The sequence below is a fragment of the Falco biarmicus genome, chromosome 1, assembly GCF_023638135.1.
Source record: "Falco biarmicus isolate bFalBia1 chromosome 1, bFalBia1.pri, whole genome shotgun sequence".
NCBI lineage: Eukaryota > Metazoa > Chordata > Aves > Falconiformes > Falconidae > Falco > Falco biarmicus.
In genome coordinates this window covers 42,307,484-42,331,646 of record NC_079288.1, presented here as the reverse complement: position 1 = coordinate 42,331,646, position 24,163 = coordinate 42,307,484, and the positions used below count along the sequence as shown (strand labels likewise).

General features: G+C 44.4%; 2 protein-coding genes across 15 annotated transcripts in view; both read left to right on the top strand.

The window, feature by feature from the left end:
* The window catches only part of EP400 (E1A binding protein p400), a 49,630-nt gene extending 38,592 nt beyond the window's left edge, over positions 1-11,038 (top strand). For 8 of the 14 annotated variants that reach the window (XM_056341840.1, XM_056341834.1, XM_056341826.1 and 5 more), the window contains 14 exons: positions 284-420; positions 985-1,041; positions 1,157-1,235; positions 1,811-2,011; positions 3,019-3,064; positions 3,157-3,266; positions 3,893-4,097; positions 4,603-4,766; positions 5,149-5,355; positions 5,661-5,856; positions 6,465-6,595; positions 7,135-7,302; positions 8,041-8,118; positions 9,979-11,038. In XM_056341840.1, coding sequence (XP_056197815.1) covers positions 284-420; positions 985-1,041; positions 1,157-1,235; positions 1,811-2,011; positions 3,019-3,064; positions 3,157-3,266; positions 3,893-4,097; positions 4,603-4,766; positions 5,149-5,355; positions 5,661-5,856; positions 6,465-6,595; positions 7,135-7,302; positions 8,041-8,118; positions 9,979-10,251 — 2,052 coding nt within the window. In that variant the 3' untranslated portion in view covers positions 10,252-11,038. The remainder of the gene's footprint in view (positions 1-283; positions 421-984; positions 1,042-1,156; positions 1,236-1,810; positions 2,012-3,018; positions 3,065-3,156; positions 3,267-3,892; positions 4,098-4,602; positions 4,767-5,148; positions 5,356-5,660; positions 5,857-6,464; positions 6,596-7,134; positions 7,303-8,040; positions 8,119-9,978) is intronic. The other 6 variants (XM_056341876.1, XM_056341864.1, XM_056341886.1 and 3 more) reach the window with 3 other exon arrangements.
* Positions 11,039-12,297: 1,259 nt separating this feature from the next.
* NOC4L (nucleolar complex associated 4 homolog) lies at positions 12,298-22,441 on the top strand. Its single transcript, XM_056341923.1, has 15 exons — positions 12,298-12,430; positions 12,510-12,633; positions 12,707-12,813; positions 13,029-13,136; positions 13,629-13,778; positions 14,376-14,475; positions 14,777-14,811; positions 14,908-14,958; positions 15,444-15,555; positions 16,203-16,263; positions 16,828-16,938; positions 18,254-18,417; positions 19,165-19,247; positions 20,131-20,244; positions 20,565-22,441. The coding sequence occupies exons 1-15, from the start codon at positions 12,338-12,340 to the stop codon at positions 20,679-20,681; spliced, it is 1,530 nt and encodes a 509-aa protein (XP_056197898.1). The 5' UTR covers positions 12,298-12,337; the 3' UTR covers positions 20,682-22,441.
* The last annotated feature ends 1,722 nt before the right edge of the window (positions 22,442-24,163 follow it).

The following is a 24,163-nucleotide window of genomic DNA, read 5'->3' as shown; positions in this document are numbered from 1 at the left end:
AACTAAAGCAAAGATTCTTTTTCAAATTAGAGTTTGCTATTTTGTATGTCCCCAAGTGCTGATGCCAGTGTGACCGTGAGAACTGCTCCTTATTTTGCTCTTTCTTTATATATTTCCCATAGTTTTGTGTAACAGTAAGTTATCAGTGGCACAAGGCAGAAACCAGTCTGTGATAGCTATGTTGGAGTACGTTTTTAAATAACCTACAAGCGCACCATGTGTTTAGACAGAATGCCGTGTGGGTGTGTTCGCAATTGAAAGTTGGTTTGTTTTCATTTTTTAGACTAAAAACAGTCGCCCACTTCGTACCAATCAGATATACGCTCAAGATGAGGGTGCAACCCATACGCAACTTTATACTAATCACTTTGAGATGATGAAAATGATTGCAGGGAAAAGGAGTCCGCCTATCAAACCTCTGTAAGTTTAACTGGGATCATGCAATCTCCCTGTCTCCACAGATCTTCTGGAAACTGGAACTGTTTCCAGAACTTGCGGCTCAGTTATTTTACACTCTGTTTCAAACTGCTGTTCTGTTTCTCTGTTCTTGATCTCTTCCCTTGTGTCCTGGCCTCCTGTTACTGGAACACCTTCATAGTTCATGTGTTTGGGTTAGCTGTTACTCACTGTGTGAATTTGTTTTGTGTGATTAAGAGCAGAAGAGCACTCTGTTATTTTTGTTGGGCTTTTTTAGTCTAGTTTATGAACTACACTTTCCATTTGTCTGAATTGTAGATATTTTGATGTCTGTGCTGTTCAGTAGTACGTTGCTTTCTATGTATATTCCTGCAGTAACTTCTTCTCTACTCATTTAATATTTACTTTGAGTCTGTCTTAAAATGTCTGTCTATATGCAGGCTCCAGTACTGGTGGGAATATCATGTAAACTTCACCAAAACTGCAGTGCCATCTGCTAAAACATGTGAAATTAAATACTATTTTAAAGTTTTTTGTCTTCAGTAATACAGTTTTGCTCAATTTCAGACTTGGCATGAATCCTTTCCAGAAGAATCCAAAGCATGCATCAGTGCTTGCAGAAAGGTGGGTGCTCTCTGTCTTAAAGGAGTTCCGAATTGCATAAAAGAACTTTTTTCTTTTTTAAGCTTTTTTAACTTACTTTTAATGATTGTGTGCTTTGTCTTATCATTGTTTCTAGTGGAATCAACTATGATAAGCCACTTCCTCCAATTCAAGTTGCATCGCTCCGAGCAGAACGTATTGCAAAAGAGAAAAAGGTATGGTCTCCATCTCAGCTATACGTATGACTGCAGTAATTGAAAGACTAGACAACAGAGGAAGTATGAGAAAAGCTGCCTTCTGGGAGAAGTTTAGTCGTACAGTAGATACTATGAGCAGCTGCAAGTTGTTCACAAACTGGGGTTTAGATATCCAAGGTCCAAAGTGGGACCTTCCTTGGGCCTGTATTGTCACACTCATAGCTGTTGTTTAGAAGCATCTTTTTAGAAAATATATTAAAGACATGTAAAAACCTTGTTTTATTCTTGACCATTCTGTAGCCTTCTTTCATATATTATTCAGGAAGAGATACTTGTCCTTGCTCGTTAATGGTAAATCATTTGTGCTGTGCTCTAAGCCATATAACCATGAATATAGCTTGTAGTTTGAAAGTAGTTAGGTTGTGTAACTTGGAGTTAGAGAGTTATAGTGAAGACAGGTTAGTATGCTGTCTTTGTACACACACATATAATACATGCTTAGAATTAAAGGGGTTTTGTGTGTTGTTTTTGTTTTTAAAAAAATACATCCTGCTTGTCACATGGACTGTGAAGCTCACACTTTGATTTCCTAGGCTTTGGCTGAACAGCAGAGGGCACAGCAACAGACAGGTCCACAGCCTCAGCAGCAGCAAGCTGGCCAGCAGCAAGCCCAGCAACCAGCTGTGCAGCAAGCACAAGCCCAGCCTCAGCAGCAGGCTCAGGCACAGGTAGTTCAGCAGCCCCAGGCAGTCGTGCAGACTGCAGTAACTACTGTGGCCAACACGGCAGTATTGGTAAGAAAGGGAGGGCTTGGTGCCTCTGATGTAGTAACTTCAGTTCTGTGTGTACCCTATTTCCGTGTTTTATTTTCTCTGGAAAGTGAGAATTTTAGGTCAGTATAGCGAAATAAAAGCTATTTCTTTCTTTCTTTTTTGCTCATGTATTACGACTGTGTTGATATCATTGTAGCAATAGATCTCGGTATTCTGAGGTGGAAAACCACCATATCCTTTGCAAAGATGTTTTGCTTTTTTGAATTTAGGCTTTAATTTAATCAAGTCCGAGCAAATACATTTACACAGTCAGTGAACAGTGTTTATACAGACAACTTGGATAATAAAGAGAATGTAGCTGTAAGAGCTACTCTTGTTAAAGTAGCTTAAACCCCAAAGCTTTATTAATCTTTGCAAGGCAAGTGGAATGTTGCATCCTACAGGATCTACCATGGTTGTCTTATTGCAAATTGTGCAAAGTTTTTATGCCTTCCATATATCTAGAGTGTTTTAATGAATCTGATGACAGATCTGAGGCTTTTGTTTTTAGAGCAAATCGAATTTGCATACTACTGTGTGCAGGCAGTGGTGATTTTATTTTGCCTGTTGAAGGGGCAAACATGCTACAGCTTTTACAGAAAGAGACAGAGGATGGGTTCTGACCCATAAGTATTGCTGTGTATCTACTGCTCAGTGATGTTCATGTGTGAATAGTTGTCTCTGACGTGCCAGAGTAAGATACTGCTCCCTTCTTCTGCTAACAAGGATGTCAAATGACCAGTATTTACCAAACATTTAACTGGTCTCCCATTGCTCATTAGTGTGGCAGAATCCTAATACATGCATCCATTGTTGTTGATACGTAGAGTGAATGAACAGCTGTAGAAGTATCTGTGCATTTTATTGCGTTTTTCTTATTTTGTCACTTCTGGAATGCAGCACTGTGTTAAATAGTTAAACAGTAGAGTAAGAGCTATATTCAGTTTTACTGTTTTTCTGAACTGTTACCTCAATTGTCTTCTAAATAGGCGGGCACGATCAAAACAGCGGTTACGGGGACAAGTATACAGACTGGTAAGAAGACTTTATAACTAGATGTTGGAGATGCTAGAACATTCGAATTTTCATTTTTGGAATCTCACATTTAATCCTGGCTTGCTTTCCAGCTACAGTGAGTGGAAATGTCATAGTGAACACCGTTGCGGGAGTCCCTGCTGCTACCTTTCAGCCCATCAATAAACGTCTGGCTTCACCTGTTATGCCTGGAACGCTGACTGTAAGTACATTACATCGCTAGTTGTGTCCCTTGACTGATCTTGGCTGCATGTTTGTCAGCCTGTCTGCTTTCTTGTTTAGCTTTCCATGCTATCAGAAACTCTGCTTCTTGCAAATTTCATGTGCATTGTGATTCTGTATCAAAACCCTCTCCCCTACTGAAACACCAGAACACACTGGAACAATTAATCAGAAGAAAGTGCCTAATAGATACTACTGTTAAAAATAGTTCATAGACAAAGTGCTGTCATAGGCAATGTATCATGTCATTATGATTTCCAGCCTGTAACTGCTTTGTGCTTTGTTAATTATGATCTTTATTATTATTTTAATGGTTTAAGACTATGGAATATAAAGCAAAAAATTGAAAGGTAGTAAAACCAAACCTCTGTAATGTAGTTAAGGGTTTGGAGATCAGCTTGGTTGAAAAAGATTTAACTGCATGCTGATTATGAGCATGTCTGAACAGATAGATGTGTTAGAAAGATTGGGACCTTCTTTGCTTTTGCAGTGCTTTTGCATTTTTTGATGGATGTTTCTAAAATTGCATCGGCTGTTTCCAGAGGTTTCTGTAGCTTTATATGAGGTATGAAAGCTGTGAGAAAGAATGACTGTGTTCCTTTTCAGACTTCAGGAGGCACTGCAACTGCACAAGTGGTACATACCCAGCAGCGAACTGCGGCAGCACCTGCTGCTTCCACAGAACTGGTGACCATAGCATCTACCCAGGGAGTTCGTGCAGTAACATCAGTGACAGCATCAGCAGTAGTAACTACAAACTTAACACCCGTGCAGACCCAGACAAGATCTTTGGTGACGCAAGTCACGCCAGGTAATAGTCATGTTTTTAGGGATTTTTTTCTGAGGCTACATAAAGGGCCCCAGAATTTCTGTAGGTTGCTTGACCACCATAGCCCCACAATATTGAAAGTCCAGATTTGTTGGCAGCACAGCTGATCAGCGCTATGATTTTTAACTTTTATTGTTGGTTCTCAGGTTACATTTTTCTGCAGCGCTTCTGGATAAAGTGTTGCAGTAGAGAGCTGCTTGGCCCCTAAGCATTACAATTAAAAAAGATTATTAGTAATCTAGAAGTAAAATACTAGAATTGACTGCTTCAACTAAAAAGAGTTATGAAGAAAGTAGCATATATTTTATTAGTTACTCTGCTTTTACATCATGTTTGTGCTAATGTGGTGTTATTTGTAGTTAGTCCACAAACTGCTGGAGCAGAAAATATGCATTTGAACAGCCTGACTTTTTAGGTGATATTATTGCATTTAACTAAATGTTGAAAATCTTACTTCAGAGCATTTTTGTTTTTTCTTTATTCACAGCTACGCCAACAGTCCAGCTGTCAGGCAAAACAATCACCCCTGCTCACTTCCAGCTTCTGAGGCAACAGCAGCAGCAGGCTGCTCAGGTGCAGGTCCCACAGATTCAGGCTCAGGCACAAGCCCAGTCTCCAGCTCAAATAAAAACTGTGGGGAAATTGTCACAGGTGAGGAAACGCTTCTGAAGTAACGTGGCATGTTACTGTCGTTGTTGCTGTAAGCATCATTAGCAGTGTGTGTTGTATCTGGATTTCTGGGGCTAGAGTGAAATGCAGCTCATTTAAATTTGATCCTACTAAAATTCTATGAAGGCAGTGAGTGTGATAGCCATTTCAAGTAGCACCACTTCTGCAGCAGGTCAGGATGTAAAGTGCTTACTGTTACTTACTCACTGGCAACCCATTGCGTAAAGGAGTTTCATTCTTAGCTCTTTGATCTTAACTAAACTCTGTCATAGAATGTTTCTCCTTTAAAGCTCCAGATTCATCTCTGTTTTGTTCCTGTAGTCATGTAAATATTGGAAGTTATGGAAGTGCTTGATTTTTGCAGGAGCAGCTGATCAAGTTGCAGAAGCAGAAACTGCAGCTTCCCCAGCAGCAGGCAGCGCAGCAGGCACAGCAAGGGGCACAGCAGCAAACAGCACAAGTACAAGTGCAGCAGCAACAGCAAACTCAACAACTCACTGCTGTTACAGCACCTCGTCCTGGCGCAGTTCTCACAGGCACTACTGTGACAAACTTGCAAGTTGCTCGTCTCGTAAGTTGCCTTTGACTTTGCAAAACCAGTTTTAAATACCTCATTCTCTTTGCTGGTTTAAATGAACTGGATGCTGGTCATTTACGCACACAAGTGCCCTTTGCATTACTTAGGCAGCAGAAAAGATACAGCTGAACATAAATAGCTTTAAATTGCACTTATGATTCAGAGATGGTATCAGTAGGTATTACTGTAAAGAGACAATTACATTTAGAAACATTTGCAACTATCACTTTATAATGACCTGTTATATGTAGCAAATATTTTTTGTGCCAGTACAGTAATCTTCATTCCTTACTGCTTAGACTCGTGTTCCTGCTTCCCAGCTTCAAGCGCAAGGACAGATCCAGGCCCAGACCCCGCAAGCAGCACAGGTTGCTTTGGCAAAGCCTCCGGTGGTGTCTGTTCCAGCTGCTGTTGTGTCATCTGCAGGAGTCACTACGCTCCCTGTTACTGTTGCAGGCATTAGTGTTGCCATTGGGCAACCGCAGAAAGCAGCAGGTATGTCAACAGACTTGCTAAAACATAATAAAATTTTAAATCTCACTTTTTTAAAGGTAGGGTGTTTCAAGTAATGTCTTCTGTGGGACACTACACTTTTTAAAAACTGAAGTGATAGAGGTTGCATTCCCGTTTGTTCCAAAAATGAGGTAAGAGAATTACATTTGCTCCATTTAATCTGGAGGTTAGCATGATTCTTTAGCCAGATGTGGGTGGCTTTTTTTTTTAATTCTGTGCATGAGAGTGGGTGAGCAGATACAGTTTTTCAAATAAAGACACAGTAATTTCATAATTTTTTTTAAATGCAAAATGGAAATAGGACTTGTATTTCATAAGTCTCCTGTAGTATGGACAGAATTTTCCTGTAGCAAGATTATTGTTAGAACACGTTAGCTTGCTTGTGCCATTAGATAACAGAATGAGGTTTTTTTCTCCGCTGTCAAAATCATGTGTCTTATTCCCATTAAAATCAGTGGGTTATTAGTGCCCAAAGCTATGCAGATGTATAAGTCTATAAAAAGCACAACCTGTATTTGCAAGCTGCGATTACTGGGACAAATCAATAAAATGAAGACACTTACAGTTCTAATTATTTTTGTAATTTTCAGGAGGCCAGACAGTAGTTGCACAGCCATTGCATGTCCAGCAGCTTCTAAAACTCAAGCATCATCAAGCAGCACAGCAACAGAAAGCTATCCAGCCTCAGGTTGCGCAGAGTCAAGCTACTGTGCAGCAGAAGGTACTTGTTCACTCTCCTATTGAGTTGCGTAATGCTTCTGTGGTTGTAAAGCTTCAGCTTTGAATTACAAGGACAGTCCTAGAAAGTCAGTGTTTCTGGGGGTGAATATTAAGTATATCTAGAGAGAATGGTTTCTGATGTGCCATGTCAGGTGCTTAATTTTTTCAATAAGGCGGCTGTTTGCTGTGATTTCTCATGCTTCAAACTGGAATTTCTTTAAGTAACAAAGATTCTTTTTAGTCAACTTCTAATATAACCAAATGTGGAAATTTCTCAAAGATTTTCACTGTTTACAATATAATTTGTGCAAAATATACTTTTTCCTGAAATTTGCCTTTGATGTCAATCAGCTACCAATGTGTTTTTTGAAATGTTACTGTATGAAGTGTGCGTATATGTACAAGAGAGAACTTTTCAGTAAACACTTCAAGTGATTTTTGTTTCAGTAATTAAATGTAATTTTGTTAGCTACATACCTCTTCTTTAAAATACATGTTATGTATTTTGTAGTTATTGATGCCTTTTTTTCTCTTCTGCAGATAAATGCTCAACAGGTTACGGTCCAAACCCAGCAGCAGACTTCGCAGCAACAAAAAGTAACTTACACTACACAGCCTGCCATTAAAACACAGTTCTTAACAACTCCAATTTCCCAAACCCAGAAACCAGGTGGAACGCAGCAAGTGCAGGCCCAGATTCAGGTACAGGTAACACAGGTTCACACTTTTAAACTCTACAGTGGCTGGAGAATTGTAAAGATCACAGGCGATATAGCATTTTAGCACCCGCTTACATTGGTTCTAGTCACACGTCTGTTTAAATTGACTTCAGAATTCATTGGTGCTGAGTATGTGGCTTTATAGCAGGTCAGAGGAGCTACCTGAGCTCTAAGTTTGCTTTTCCTCTTTGAAAAAAATAGTGACTCCTTTTTATTAAGCAAGGGATTCCATACTGTGTTTACTAAGGAAAAATCAGCCAGAGTTCTTCCTGTTTTCTGGTGCTGGCTCCCAGCCTAATCTCTGGCAGCCAAGGGTAAGTGTCAGTTCAGTTTTCTTCTCTGCACAACTGGATCAGTCTAACTAAGGAAAAAGAAAGGGATTAGGAATTGAAAGCCTTACTCTTTCAAAAGTATATCTAAGATAATGTAGCCCATTGGAACTTCTGTGCTTCCTTCAATTTTATATATAGTTAGGAGGAAACAAGTATTTTACAGTTAAAATTGAACATAGAACTTTTCCTTTTTGTTTCCCCACTAAGTTCTTCAATACACTGATCTAAAAAGTTTTACAAAAGTTCATTATCGCTGGGAATGCCAAGTTGCATCTTACCATGAACAGGGCTTCGGAAAGGTTTTCACTTGGTAGCAGTTTTGATAGGTGCGGTGTTTTGCTGCTGTGAGCAGTTTTTTATTTTGACCAAATCTTTCTTCGTTCATGTCACTACAGGTTGCAAAACTTCCACAAGTGGTCCAACAACAGGCTACTGTTGCCAACATTCAGCAGATGGTTTCAGTTTCCCAACAGGTAGGCTTTGCGCTCATCAAATAAAGCACTAGAAACATGATCCTACTGAAAGCTCATTTATTTGGAATATGTGTATCTTTCACCTTGTGTGGCACAGGCAGTGTTACTGAAGGATATAGCAAGTGCGCGTCTATAAAAATGAACCGTGAATACTGAGTCAGCTGCTGTATATTCCCTAGTCTAAAACTTAGGTAGGTGGAGCATCGCATTGTTCATCACTGTAGATCAGCTGAAAAGCAGATGTTTAAAAATTAATTTCCAGAGCTGAAAGAATTTTTTAAAGTTGGTTTCTTGTGATGTATAGTCAAGATAGCAATAATTGAACTAATGAGTGCCATCTGAGTTTGTCGTACAAAAATTAGGACAAATTGAGGGTTACAAGTTGTTTTGTTCCAGTTCATAAAGCTGTGTCAAGTGCTTTTTAAAGTCAGAATGGTATGGTGTATCTTCTAAACATGGTGCGACAGGACTAGGGCAAGAGAAGGTCAGGCGGTTTCGTTTCCCCTCCCCTAACTACCAGGCAGTTTATTTAACACTGGTTGGAACGTTCTGCCTGCCATTCAGACTGCTGGCAACAGGCATAACTTAGCAGTTGAATGGCAGGAGTGATTTAACTTTGGACAGTCGATGAAGTTACTGCCTTCGGTGCACAAAAATCTGAGCCAATTGGCTCTTAATCTGTCACAGTTTATAGAGCAGTGTTTTAGTGCAGAATAAAATCTGTGGCTGTTTATCTTAAAACGATGATAAAGTGGTGTAAGCTGACTGATAAACACCTCAGATGGGAATGCTTCAAGGGCAAGGTAGACAGCAGGGAGTAGAAATGTTATCAGTCAGCGCAAGTTGAGTTGTCCTCTGTAGTCAGTAAGAGCTCCTAGGCAGTTTTTCAAGGGACATTAAAAGCTCGATTTTCAGAAGTCATTGATGTTGGCATAACTCTGGGACTGTTGAAGGCTGTGGTAAAAAGACAAATCAACAGCTCCCCTCCCCCACACACCAGGAACATCAGTGGCAGTAGGATTAGGCCACGGTAAGTATTTTTAAGACTGCCATCTTGATGTGTATGTGGCATTCTTTTAAGCAGCATTTTTAGGGTTTCCCAGTGGATTCCTTTTGCATCAGTTGAGAGTTAACTTCCCCCTGGAGAAGCCCTTGCAGCTTCATTTGGCTTCTGCATCTGAAAAAGGCAGCTGAAGCTGCTCAGTTTTCATTACCTTGTTCTCTGAACAAGATGATGTTGATTTTTTTTGACCCCCCTCCACTCTGGGTAGAGGTATGAAAATTAGATTTCTGGATGGAGTTCAAACTATTCAACCCTATATTGGCAATAGAGGCTGGCAGCTGGAGTCTGAAAGGGTGATGTCAGAGACTGGTAGGAAGCCCCAGTGACTGTATTTATTGTCACAATATGGGTGCAGAGTCAGCAATTTAACCTTTTTGATCTTCCATCTATCCCTGGGTTCTTTTTCCTGTTGCCTCACTTCTGCTTTTGCAGTAGAGGAATTTTCCTGTTTATCCAGACAGGTTTCTGTACCTTCCATGTATCTTCTGTGAAGGATCGGGGGGAATGTCCTTGGATTTGCACTGCAGAGATCTGAGTTATAGGCATCTTGGCTCTTAGTTCTGATTTATAAGGCTTTAGAAAATGTGACGGAACAGTGTTTCTCAGTGCAACCACAGAGCCTATGTTCCCAGAATCCCTCCCAGCCTTCCTACTTTGTCCAAGGAAGTAGCTGCTTGTTAGTCAAGAGGGCAAATGTCTATGTAAGTAAGATGCCTTCTGTAGAGCAGGAATGTAATGAATGTTCAGTTTCATGCCAGACTATTCTTTTGTAATTGCCTTGTCGTCCTTATGTCTAGGTACAAGCTCAACCCCAAACTGTGACGCTTTCTCAGACGACAGCAGGTCAGCAGCAGGTTCAGGTGATTCCTGCAACAACTGCTACTGCTCAGGTTGTCCAGCAGAAACTGATACAACAGCAAGTAGTAACAACAGCATCTCCCCAGATTCAGGCTCCAGGTGTACAGAATCCAGCCCAGACACCAGCAACCTCTGAAGCCCAGAATCAGCAAGCAAAAGTACAAATGAGGACGCCTACTGTCAGATTAAAGGCACCCACTAAACCAAGTTGAACTAAGATGAAAATGCAATAACAGGGAAACACAGCATTTCTTGTTTGCTAAGCCAAGTGAGAAGCTACTGCAAACATCCAAATGAAGACAAACCACCTCTATTTTTATTTTTTTTTAGCAGAAGGTTTTTTGCTGGTGAACATTTAAACATGGAAGCTCTTATATAACTTCAGCGTATTATCAACTGTTCAGCACTCAAAATCTGTACAAGATGCATTCTGCCAGTGTTCTCTGTGCTTATTCAAACCAGATAAAGCAAACATTACTTACGTTTAAATTCTGCCCAGCTTCATAAAAGTAAAATGGCAATATGCCATAAATGTCAGTAAAATTCATCTGTGTTAGCGTACCGCAAGTGGCCCGTGGGAATACGCAGTTCTTTGCTGTAGTTTGGTTGTGCGCTCAGTAGTCACAGTGAAGCCATTCAAAGAACCAAATGTGGTTGATACACAGCAAAGTATTTTCCATGTGCGTAAAAGCTGCGTGGTGTTCTCGCTTGAGGTAAATACCTCTGGAAGATTTAACAATTGAAGTTCTCTCTGCAAAATTTAGCCAATAAATGTGAAAACCTGTAAGTATATGTAATTAAAAAGGAAAAGAAGTTTCATTCTCCATTTTTGTAAGCCTTTTAAAATGTTTGTTAGTAGTTTTGTGTACAGTTTACTGAATTACCCAACCTGTGCGCTCATTCTCATATTTCACTTTAAGATAATGGATATTTTAGGCATGAACTGAGTAAATACTGTGTTGATAGTAGATGTGTATTAAAGTGTAGCTTTTTTTTTAATTATTATTTTGTAAAAGAATTGTTTGGTGGATACAGCTAAGCAAATGTTCTGTAGCTGTTTCTTATGGGACTCCTGTCAAGGGAAATCTCCTACTGATGAAATTTAATCTCTTGGTTTCATTCTGCTCTTGCAACATGTTTAAATGTTCAGTACTTTCTACTCCTCAGCTTCCAGCTTCGGGGTGGGGTGGGGGGCACTGGGGGAAGGGGAGAGTAGTGAAATTAAATCTAAGACTTAATTCTTCAACTGTGTAAAGAATAAGATCTAACTTTTGTACTATTCTTTTACTAAAGCTAATGATGAATGTATCTTCAGGTGGGTATTTTGGATGTGAAAAGAGTGTGGCCTCTTCCTCCAAATCAGTTTGCCTTATTGTTATGAAAAAAAACCAACCAAAACAAACAAACAAAAAAAACAAACAAAAAGCCAAGCAAAAAGCTGCATAGAACTGTGGGCGTTTTCTTTGGTTTTCTTGCATAAAATGAAAAACAGACTTGGTGTGCAGACAGCACTGAGTGAGGAATCAAAAAGCTCCCGGTGGCTTGAATGGATTGATTTTACTTTGGCCATACAACTGCACCATGTGTAAAATTCCGACAAAATTATAACATTCCTTTGCTGAGATGGTTTTAAAATAATTTTTCCATTCTGTGATCTTTTGACTCTTTTAGGAGGGGAGCCTGTGTCAAGGCAAGGGAGCATATCTCTCGTTCCTGCCCCTGTACGTCCGTTAGGCGGGACGGTGCGGCCCCTGCGGCGGGCTCACGCTGGGAGCACCTTCCTCGCTTGTTGCTGGGGTTTCATTCTGGTTTATACCGCTTGGCTGCTGCCTGCGCCTCGCCTTGGCCGCTGGCGGGGCGCTGCGGGGGGCTGCTGCCTGCGCTGGGGGGGGCGGCGGGGGTCCCGCAGTCTCGCTGCCTTCGCCCCGGCTCGCTGCGGGGTGTCGGCTCGTACTTGCGGGAGCGCGGGGCCAGGCGCCGGCCACGCCGCTGTGCCGGCCTCGCTCGGGGCGTGGGGCGGCGATGGTTCCGTGTGCAGTAGTTCCGATGTGTAGTACCTGACGCGCAAGCGGTAGGCCGTGAGGCGGTAGGACGAGCAGGAGCGCGTGTCCCACCTGCCAGTGTGCTGCCGCGTGCAGTTCGGTGCTGCCGCCCCGCCCTGCCTTCGGTGCCACCGGGGGGGCGGAGCGGCCGCGGGTGGAGCGCTCGTGGGGGCCCCGGCTGTGGGCGGAGCGGAGCGGCTGTGGGCGGGGCTGCCGCGGCCCCCTCCCCCCGCGCGCCGCCCTCCACGCCGGCAGCATGGCGCGGGCCGCCGCCGCGGCCGCCTGCGTGCAGGCCGTGCTGGGCAGCCGCGCCAGCGCCAACCGCGTCTTCGAGCTGCTGGAGCTGCTGGTGCGGGCCGGGGGGGGCGGGGGCCGCGGGGCCGCCGCTGCGCGCCCCTCGGCGCCCCTCACAGCCGCCTGTCCCGCAGGGCGGGGAGGACGAGGAGGATGCCGCGTGCGCCGCCCGGGCCTGCGGCCGGCTCTTCGGGGCGCTGCTGGAGCGCGGGGAGCTGCTGGCCGGGCCGCTGCCCGCCGAGGAGGCCTGCCTCGCCGGTGAGTGCCGGGGGTGCCGCGGGGGCGGCCTGGCCGGAGCCGTCCTCTAGCCGCGCCTGCCTTCGCCCCGCAGGGAGCGGCAGCGCCGAGGACAAGTACAAGGCGTGGATGCGGCACCGCTACCAGGAGTGCGTGGCTGGCCTGGCCGAGCTGATGGGGCACGGCGCCTTCTGCCTCAAGGTAGGCCCGAGCCGCCGCGGCGGCCCTGCCCGGGGCCCTGCGCTGCCCCAGCGGTTACCGGGGGCCCTGCCCCGCCGGGGGGGCAGTGCTGGGCCGCCCCGGGAAGGACGTTTCGCTCATCCTCCCGCCGCCAGAAGCTGCCCCCGTCGGGGTGAGCCCTGCTGCCCTCCTTGAGGCGGGAGGTTGTTTTTTTTTTTTTTTATTCTGTTTTAAAGGAACTGGCGCTCTGTACTCTCATGAGGTTTGTGGAGCTGGAGGCGAAGCACCCGCTGGTGGCAGCGGAGCGGCAGGGGAGCCGGACCTTCCCGCGGGAGCGGCTGAAGGTGAGCGCGGCCGCAGGGCTCCCCGGGCGGCTGCCGTCCTGCTCGGCTCCAGGGCTGAGGTCTGGGAGGGCTTCGGTGCAGGGGGGCTGTGCTCCAGAGAGGGCACCGGCAGCGCCTGTCCCTGGTGAGGGGACACCTGTGGGACCAGCTGCCCCGCAGAGGTTCGAGCCGCGTTCCCCAGCGTTTGTGGGGCACTGGGTCTGGGGCGGCGTTTTGGGGTGCCTAGCCTCACTTGGAGGGGATGGGAGATAGAGGGAGAGCGCTGCCCCAGGTTCAGCCACCGCGTCGTTGTCTCTGCTAGAAGGGGCTCATCCTGGAGGTCAGGCGGGCCGGCCACAATGGCTTGTGAACGTTGCTCTGGGGCAAGCAACATGCAGCCGGGCTAGCTGCCTTTTGGAGGGATGGGGGGTGCCCTCAGCCCCCACAGCTTGCTGACTGCTCCAGTATTGTCAGAGACTGACCTGTTGCTTTCCTTTACAAACCTTTTGTTAGGTAGTTGTTGATGGTTTACTTCCCATAAACGAGGATGCTTCGCTCCTGATTTCTCGCTTTCAAGAATACATGGAGTACGATGACATTCGGTACTTTGTCATAAAGGCGGTCACTGGGAGTATCGCACAAGTCATGCAAAAGACAAAAGAGGTAACCTTGTTACTGCTGGGGCGGGTCTGGATAAACTGCTCTGAAACACCTATCTTGTGTGTGAAGTGGGGAGGGACTGGCAGTGTATGGAAAGGCCTCGGAAGCAACAGAAAGGAGTGTGCCCACTTGAAGGAATTGTTTCTTCAATCTTTTTCTTGCTGACAGCGTGTGTCGGTTACGCTAAGACTGCCTTTAGTCTGAAATAGGAAGTGGTTCAAGACGTATACGGTTGTTATTGCACATCCTTCTGGTCTAGGCTGTAGCTGCTGCTTTACTCGAGTCTCTGCAGCTTGGGTAGCCCACACCGAGCTTCTAATGCTGTTCTGTCTCTGGTGCAGAAGAAGAATTGGTTTTAATCAGATCCACCAGTTTTGTTAAACCACAGTTAGTTTGGAGATGAGTTTTGTGTTAGGCAAGCAAACAATAGTCTAGGCTGAAGCAGCAATAGAGAATATACCGGTATGTAGATTAGCTATCAGCATTTTTTTCTGTCTTAAATATATTCAGTGCTTGGGAAATAGGGCAATATTGAAGGCCAGCATTTTGCGATCTGTTGTCGAACTTGCTTCATGTTTGATTATATGCTTTTTTTCTCAGAGGCCGCTACCATTTTACCAGCAGAATGTGTTTTCCCTCATTTCGCCCATTAACATGCCGAACAAAGAGAGTGACATGGTCAAATTTCTGGTGAAGCAAGGTTAGTAAGCTCCACGTGATGAACTACGTATGGAAAGGAAAATCAGGTTTGGGATTCTTACTGTGTGAAGACTTTATTATTTTCTAATGAAAAATGTCAGCTGCTGTGATCACAGTGATTCCAAACACTATTGCAAAATCTACATTCCTCAATCTATAGTGGGGTCTGTCATGGCCTTGTATCAAGGCGTGGACTTCAGCCCAGATTTTTAGGGTATCAAAGAACTAAGTATAAAAGGGTCATCTTAATTGTTTTTAAACATCCGTTTCAAGTTCAGTATCTGTTTTCCCTTTCTTCTTAGATAACTGGGAAGAACTGAAAGTGTCGAAGCTGCAGGTAACTGTTCATGTGATACTTCAGAGCTGAAATTGTATCTATCTAAAATGTCTATGCTAGCCTGTTTTAATTCACCATTTGCAATTCTGTTTTAAGGCACACAAGCAGGCGTTTGAAAAAATGTGGCTCAGTTTTTTGAAGCACAAGGTGAGTGTTACTTCTGCCACCAGTCTGTATCACTGTTCAATTACTAATCCTTAGAGGCTATGGCTGCCCTTGCTTGGAGCTCCTGGTAGGACCCTGCTATGCTTTCAGTGTCGGATGGGAGCAGCCCAGTCCCCATTTCTGCTGGATCATTCTTCTGCCACGAAACATGACTTCATATATGGTCTATTTCTTCTTACTCTCAGCCTTTTTTTTGCACCTTAAACAAGTCAGCCCGTGATTGGTGACTTGCAGTGTGACCACCTCTGTTCATAAGCTGAAGGTTCCCAAGCCTTTTTGCTGTTGACTTTCCCCCCCAAGATGACAAGTTGTGAGCACCTGCTGCTTTGAACTTTGAATGAACTTGATTGTCAGGTGTCACTTGTAAACTCTCCCATTTGAGAACACTGGGAACAGCTGTGGGCTGCTGCTGCTCTCTGCATTCTCCCTGCAATGGTTATTTCACTGTATTGTTTCATCCTTCACAGCTACCCGCTGGCCTTTACAAAAAAGTTCTTGTTATTATGCATGACTCCATCCTGCCTTACATGAATGAACCCACTCTCATGACAGACTTCTTGACAGTGGCCTATGGCATAGGTGAGTGAAAACAGGCTTTGTGTCCTTTGTGATGCGTACCTGTGGCACACTGCAGACTGACTTGGGAAGTCTGCTGGATGCAGAACCACAGCCCAAGTGATGAAACAGATGTATTTTTGGCTGGGATGAAGCTAAGGAGCTAGGGTGAGCTTCGTTGTGAGATGGTTTTGCCTGCGTTTATCAGTGGTGGTGTTCCTTGTGTGTAAGGAAAATCATATTTAAGACTTTAGGAAGAGTGGAATATTGAAAGGATTTCGTGTAAATATACAGCTCAGCAGCGCTGCTGATCCCTGGGCTGCATCTGGACACGGGATGCATGGATTCCTTACAGAAATGGCCTTTCTGAGGAGACCTGCGCCTCCCCAGTGTGGCTTTCTTGGGTGATTAGAGCAGCATGTTTTTGTGTCTCAGTCTTTTGGAGTCTGTTGTTCTAAACCACAGCTGAATCTTTGTAAGAAACTTGTGAGCCTTTGGAAGGTTTTAGATGAAATTGCGATACAGCCATCATGCTGGCTCTGATTTCGGGTACTCATTAGTTTTGTGTTCCTTCTGGGAAAGTTTTATAATAGAAACATCTAGAAGCTGATTTTTATGTTTTGGGGTTTTTTTAATGTTTATTGTGTTGATACCTGCCTGCTTTCTTACAGGTGGAGCAATCAGTCTTCTAGCCTTAAATGGATTATTTATTCTGATTCATCAGCATAATCTGTAAGTAAAAAGAGCATATTGTTTAAAGGAACATGGGTTTTTGCATTTAGATCTTTATGCGAAGGAACTGAAATGGGTTCTCTGCACCTTTAGGCTTTAAAATTTCCCCCTGAGAAAGCCAAACTCTGCACAAGAGGCTCAGCTGTTTGGATGCTGAGCTCTTTTGATAGTCTGACCTTTTTTTTTTTTTTTTTTTTTTTTTTTTTTCAGCTGAGCCTAAATATCCTCTTCTCCAGGCTGTGGTTGCTCAGCACTTGAAAATCGATTTCCATTGATCTGATTACATAGTGAAGCTGTAGTCTTTGATGTGCCTTTCACTGTACCGTTTGCAGTCGGTGAATGTAGCTTCACATCCTGAAAATGGCTGGCCACTGCAAGAGCCATAAATTCACGTTACAGCTTGTTTTCAAGTGGTGGCTGTAGAGAGAAGCCCAAGAAAGCTAAATAGAGCGCAGCAGTGGTCTGGGGTGGTCTCTAATGAAAGCACAGAAACGTGTAGACACAGTGTAGTCCCATTGTACGCCACTAATGGATGTTGTCTTTTTCCTTCTTCTTTTTTAACAGGGAATATCCTGACTTTTACAAAAAGCTGTACAGTCTTTTAGATCCTTCTATATATCACGTGAAGTACCGAGCCCGCTTTTTCCATTTGACTGATCTGTTTTTGTCTTCATCGTAAGTAGCATCTTTATTATGTATGTTCATGTATTTTCCTCTTGCTCTTCTGCTGGCCAGAGACTGTTCTTGAACAGTGCCCCACATGTCTGGATGTAATGTATTCGATGTGCCTACTGGATTAGATTAATTTTTACCAAGAAAACTGGATCCAAGAGTGTTATCGTAGTGTTGTGTAATTTTTCAGGTGATGTTTTTTGAAGATTTGCCTCACAGCCATCTAGTTTCAGAAAGTAAAAATGCGGTTAGTTATCTTGAGTTTGATCTGCAAGTGATTGTGGATGTATTTTGATCTGTGTTCTACTTCGGCTGAAAGTGATGATTTTTTTTGTCTACCTTTATGAATATGGAAAAGTAACATTTGCAGGCTTTTTATAGATCATAAAGCTGTTCATAAACTGATGACCTTTTGCAGACATCTAACATTGAAATAAAAAGTGTTTGACAGTCTGTCTTTATGCTGTCAATTCATTGTACGCAAGGAAGAAACTAGATAAGCAGCTGGTCATATAGTTGCCGTCATATGTTATAAAATAACCCAAGAGTAACGCTTTACAGTTCAGCACTAGCTACCAACCCCCTTGTATTCATAGTGTACTGTGGAGAGAGTAACAAGGTCTGACAGGTGGTGTCCTGTGGGGTGGCTTTGCTGAGCCTTGCAGGTGTAGCGAGCTCTAGGGCTGAAGGCTGAGGGGCTGAAAATTGTCATCTTTCATCCCAGCACTTCTGACCTGAGGAAGGTGCCTAGATAAGCTGATTGCTGTTAAAAGTTTGCATTTTTCCTGTAAAAAACCCCAAACTATCCTGCACATTTACATTACAGCAGCTTTATGTTCCCATTAACAGCTGCAGTACTTGCTTTAGTCTTGGAGGTATTAAGGAAATTTAACAACATGGCCTGTGTATTAATTAAACCCTCAAAACGATGTTAGAAGAATATAATTAAGGTTGCTTGGTCAAATACTCAGAAGTTTACAAAAGGACGGTATAAAGACTGCTGTGTGACTAACCATGTACAAGAGCCGTGCTTGGCGAGTGCCTGGAGTGGTGCCATGCATCTGGATTGCGTCGCGGCGTGATTTGAGATTATTCATGCATGGAATGGAAGTGCCCCCACATTTGTTCCAGAGAGCACACAAGACCCTGTGTTACTGCTTGAAACCAGGATTCTTAGAGCTTCTCTTTGCTCCGTAGCCCAAAAAATCTGAAAGAGCCCTGCCGACCTTTATCCTGGCACAGCATTTGGACTGGTGAGGCTACTGGCTCGCTTGCTGGGATGTTTATGTGCTGTTTTCTTCTGTCTCCTTTCCAACAGTCACTTGCCGGCGTACCTGGTGGCAGCATTTATAAAGCGTCTCTCCCGGCTTGCCCTCACTGCTCCTCCCGAGGCTCTGCTCATGATCATTCCCTTCATCTGTAATCTCTTCCGGAGACACCCTGCGTGCAGCGTGCTAGTGCACAGACCGAATGGGCCGGCAGGTGAGAGGGGAGGCGGCCAGCGGGGTTTTGTGTGGTGCCTTTAGACAACAAAACACGCAGGATTCCTGTAAAGGAGGAGGGGAGGTGCCAGTTGTGAGTTTTAGAAGGATCCCTCTGTCCCTTGAGATTGTGGAAAGCCAGCAGGCTGCTCCTGCAGGTTCTCTGACTGCCTGCACTGCTCCTCTCTTGCATTTGGCCCCGCTGCCTCTGTGATTCCCTGGGTGGAGGTTGCTTTGAGCCTGGCATGTTGACCCAGGCTGCCTCCGAGTGTTGAAGGACTGGGAGAGCTGTACCAGACACGGAGCTTGTCTTGTTCGCCTCAAGATTGTAAAGAAAAAGGAAACCAAATGCAGAAACCAGAGACCTCAATTTCTGTCTGTAATGTGTTTGTGTAGGTGGCCCTACTGGGGCCTCAGCAGTCTCCTGACTGTTTACTTCATCTCTCCGATTTATCTGACTGGTGTTGAACATCAGCAGTGGCCTTTCAAAGTTGTCTGGGACGCCCTTTGCATCAGGCTGTTCCAGTTCTTTGTGCCCTACTTCGTGTGCTCTTTAAAAGCCATACAGTTCTGTAGTGCTGCCAGCAGCGACTACTGGCTCGTGCTGGGACGTGTCAGCTTGTCCCTGGACCCTAAATGCCTTGGGAAGGAGCAGCTCTGGCTGCAGCTCTGCTCTGGGTCTCTGTGTTCCCTTTGGGGTTATGTGCGTCATGCAGGAGGTATTAGCTCCCTATCTCTATCTCCTTAGGTATGTCAGAAGACCCGTATATTATGGAGGAGGAGCAGCCGTCTCAAAGCAGGGCTTTGGAGAGCTCGCTCTGGGAGATTCAGGTATGTCAGCTAAAAAGGAACATCTGCGTCTGGTATGGGTTTCTTCCACCCTTGCTGCTTCCTTGATGCATGTTGGCAGTGGGCAGTCCCACTTAGAACAACCTGCTGGCATATGTCTTGCAAATGAGTTTCTCGCTGGTCTTTACTCTGCATACTTTTTTATCCTAGCATAAGAGACAAAGGATTCCATACACTGGAGAAATCAGTAGGTGACTTGTGAGCATGCACCTGACCATGCAGCTGCAAAGTATACAATTAACAGCTGAAACAGACTAAATAGCTGCGGATGTGTGAGGCTTTTTATTTGCTTTGGAGGGGAGAGAGGACCTTGCTGAGCACTGGTGGAAATGAATTGGGCACAGCCAGGTCATCCTGCAGAAATGGGTTTAAACATGCTAGAGAAGATGGTAATGTTTGCCTTTCACCTGGATTGTTTGTAGGATGTTGTATGAAGGTTGAAATTGGTTAAATTACTTCTGATGGTTCTAAAACCGTTGTGCCAGAATTACCGCTTTCCATTTAAATGCTACAAGGGTTTTGTGTAAGGAGGCTGAAGCGGCAACAAGAATGTGCAGGAGCTCAGAGGTGGCATCACAGCTATGGGAGGTAGGGGGGTTGGGCTAGGCATTGTAGGCATGGGCTGCAGAGGGGTCGGTCTGTCTTGAGCTGGATGTGAGCCAGGTGAGAGGCGCCTTTTGATGTGTTTGTGAGATGGCTGAAATCAGGATTTCTTGAAGCTCTGTAGCACAGTACAGCAGACCTGCTGCTGACAGAATTTGATGTTCACTGAAGATTTGACCAACAAAGAAGCAGATACCTGCGTGGGAATCCAGATGGATGTGTGTGCTCACTAGACCGTCTCCTGTTTGTCTTGCTTTTGCAGACTCTACAAAACCATTATCACCCAGACGTGGCCAAGGCAGCCGCTATCCTGAACCACTCGCTGTCTGAGATCGAGGATGATCTATCGGGGCTTCTGGAGCTCTCGGCTTATGAGGTAGTGTTGCTCTGCTTTTGTGAATGATTGGAACCAGAGGAAAGGAGGCTGGTTCCTAGTCACAATAGCTGTGTCCTGTTCATGAGCCTTGCTGCCAGGGAGGGAGCTAGACTGGCTTTTGGTTACCCGGAGCCAGGGAAAAAACAGAAGAGTATCTGCTAAAGTGTGTGAGGCAGCAGTGGTGACAGGGCTGGCTTTTATATCGAAAGGTTTATTTGCTGGATCTTTTAAGAAGTTAGAGTGAGCAGTGGTATCAGTCAGGGTGAAGAGCTTGTACTGAGTTCTCCCAATAGCTTCTGTTTTTTTTTTTTTCTTTGTAGCTTTTTGATAAAGAAGTAAAGAAAAAGGCTATTGATGTGCCCCTGGAGTTTGAGCAAGTACGAGGTTTGTTTGGGAAGAAAAATGATATTTTTGCAGAGCACTTCACTTTAGATTGATGTTGTCTCTTGCAAACACATCTGCACAGCTGACTGATCTTAGGGACATGCACAAAGCTCTCATGTTGTGCTCGGCAGTTCTGCCTCTGAAGTATCCCCTGTGTGAGAGAGCTGGACTGCTTGAGAAAGGTGCAGCCTTCTTCAGCAGCCTTTGCCACTACCCACAGATGGGCTTCTCCTTTGTTTCTCACTCTTGTATACTGTCATCTAATAATTTTAGGGGGATTTTCCTCAGAGCAGGGTTTTCTGAACTTGTTTGTTGCTGGCACTCCAGCCTTTTCTCCAAACCTGCTGGTGTGGGCTGTGATCAGTGACTGCTGGGACAGACCATCTTGCTGCCATTTGGTGGGACTGCGGGGGACTGCGGTCTCTGGCTACTGCTGTTATTTTTCAGATGTGTTACTTTTATACTGGACCTGACAACCTGTTTGTAGCAAGTGATTTCAATACATAGCTGTAAACACCTGATGATACTCTATTTTTTTATATACAATTTTAAACTCATGTTTTCAGGGGGATGTTTAACTTCCTATGTGCTGTCTTAACACTGCCATGCTTGAGGCACCGAAAGCTGTGGTTTGTCAAAACCAACTTGTAGATGATGCTCAGTAATCCCGTCTATGAAGTACTGCTGATGTTTCTTTATGTATATCAATCTCATGCTGTAAGGTTGCTTGAGTCAGAATGCTTGTGAGCTTTGGAAATGAGCATAATCCTGGTGAGTCCTGTAGCTGGGGAGGCCAACTGATGCGCAGTGGGATGTATGTCTAATCCTTGATTTTTTTGCTTCAGAATGATAAGCAGCTTGATGTAGTTTTGCTTGCAGCCTGCAAGTGTTACAGGAGCTCTGGCCAATGTCTGTCCAGGTGCTAATATTTTAACTAGTCTGCTGATACTAGGTGCTTTTCTTAATTTGGATTTTTCATATAGCTCCGGAAGTCATGCAGAAATTCCTGAGAAGGTGGTGGTGGAGGTCAGTTTCCTCCTGAGGTTGTAAGTTTGAGAGAAACTCCTTATTAAGACTGCAGATAAACTCTAGACTTTTTTTTTTTTTGTGATCATTTTCAACCATTTAATGTTACCTCATTAGACTTTAACTCTACTTGCATATTTTGAAATTATATTTTGTGGAGGAGAAAAATACAGTCAAGAAAGTGGAGGCCAAGAAATCTGATTTCTGGCAGGCAAGTCTGTTTAACTCAAGAAAAACTGCAGGTGTCTTGGAGATGCTAAGTGTTAGGTTTTTTCCATGCTTTCCAAACAGTGGTCATGTCCTCAGAGTATAGAGCTCTACTGGCTCTACCTCTTTTTTTTTTTTTTTTTTCTTTCCTTTCTTCCTTTCCTCTGATGCTCTTTAATTCAGGTGGGGTGTTCTTCAGAATTCATTTTTTTTCCTTCCCCCCGCCCCCCCAGAAAAAAAAAAAAAAAAAAAGAAGTCTCAATCTTTGTTGTTCTCTGGTGAAAAAACTCTCTCCTCCCTGGCCAGCCTGGTTTTCTTTTTTTCTTGAGATGGTAATGTGCAACTTGAGACACCTCAGTTCAGGGCCACCCAAGCCTTATATTTCAGCTCTGAAATATATCTCCCTGTATCACATGTAGGTTGTATGTATGTGTTTGCTAAACATTTTGGAGTGCTTTGATGCTATAGTCATGAGGACCACATAGCTACCTTTGAAAGAAGTACGTAAGTGTATCATCCATCTTTCAGGTGAAATGAATGACTATCAAAATGAATGAATATATATATTGGTTTTACTCGGGTTGGCCGGGTTATATCTGTCTGAAATTACTTATGGGCAGTGTCATTCTTATCTTTCATCACATTGATACTCAGGAGCATTTGGGTTCTTTTTTAATGCACAAATATTAAACCATTTGGGCATGGGGCAAGTCCAGATCTCATGGGGTTGAAAATGAGGGAGTGTGGTTGGGTTCTTCGGTCTGGGCAGAGGGTGATTGGTGTCTTTGTGTCAACAAGGCACCCGAAGGGCTGCGTAGGCTGTGTGCCTCTGTCGTCCTGGGGTCTGCTGGCACCAGGCAAGGGTACCCTACACATGGGGCAGACTGCGTTGGTGTGGAGTAGTGGAAAGCAGCAGCTTCTGCCTTCTGCTAGGGCCTGCTGCTGCCTTGTGGGCAGAGCCTTGTGCCTCCGAGACCAGGCGGCCACAGACTAAAATGATCCATGCACCCGGAAAACGGATGCTGCTGGGAATGGCATTTTTTTTGTTTTTCGCACAAGGAAGGCTGTGAAGACACCAGCATCTTCAGTGTTTCACCAGCCATGGATCCTAAATACTGTACTGCAATTAATGGTGACTTGATTGGAGCGAGATACAATTTATTTTTTTGGGTGCATTCCCAGCGCCCTGTGTATGGGCTGTTGCAGCTCCCACTGATGTTGAGATGGAGGGTCAGGCCGACACAAGTGTGTTTTCAGATCTGGGCATATTTCAGTGCCGAGCTGGGAATGCTGTAAGCACTTTACTTGAAGATGTGCAGGTGGCCTGGTGTGACTTAATTCTTTCGTGGTGATGCTTTGCAGTCTCAGGCACAGCCCCACTGTGCTGGGTGCAGAGAAGACAAACCGCAGGCAGCTCAGTGAAGCTTGCAGCTTATAGCCTGGGTGCACCTTAGACAAGCCTTGAAGGTCTTCCAGAGGCTTCATCCCCCCTCTCTGACGCTGCATTTGCTGCACTTGTCTTAAGTGGCGTTCTTAAACCAGCTCTCAGCTTTAAGTCCCTGCCTGTCCTTGGGAAAACATTCCACCTGGTCTTTCATCAAACTTTTATCTTTAATCTTTCACCCCTCTCCCCTCCATAGGAAGCATCAGGAAAAAAAAACCCCACAGTTATAAATATTAAAAGTTTCATCTGCACTGAGTGAACAACCCTTATCAGGCTGCACACCTGCTGCTGCTACTGCTCTACAGGTCTCCACAGACTGGAGATTATAGATGCTTTAATCATAGTGTGTATTAACTGGAAGGCCAGATTGAAGTACCAGGCAGAGAGCGCATAAGTCACTCCTGTTATTATTTGATTTTTATCAGATTTGGAGGGGGGGAGACAGCTATTCTGGGGTTTTGTTGTTGTTGTGTTATTTCAGTGAGCATAAAAGATAGTTTTATGAAAACACTGGCATAGTCCCCCAGCCTCCCCACCCATCACCGGCTCCTTCCCCCGCCAGAAGATAAGGTCTGCCTGTGTTGCAGTGGACTGCCCTTGGTTTATTTTCCTGAGCTTTCGTTCATTTAAAGTCGTTTAAAAGTCATCCCAGCTTGAAGGTAAAAGGCAGAGCCACTCATCAAGAGCATGATGAACTTTATCTTGTGAGTCAAAGGTCCTGGTGATCATGCTGTTTGTGTTAATCAGCTTAGATTCTTACTTTAAACTGCTCATGGGGGAATGGAGGGAAGTGTACATTTACATCTGTAAATGGATGGAAAAGTGCAAATGGCAGCCAGGGGCCAGGGCAGGCCTGCC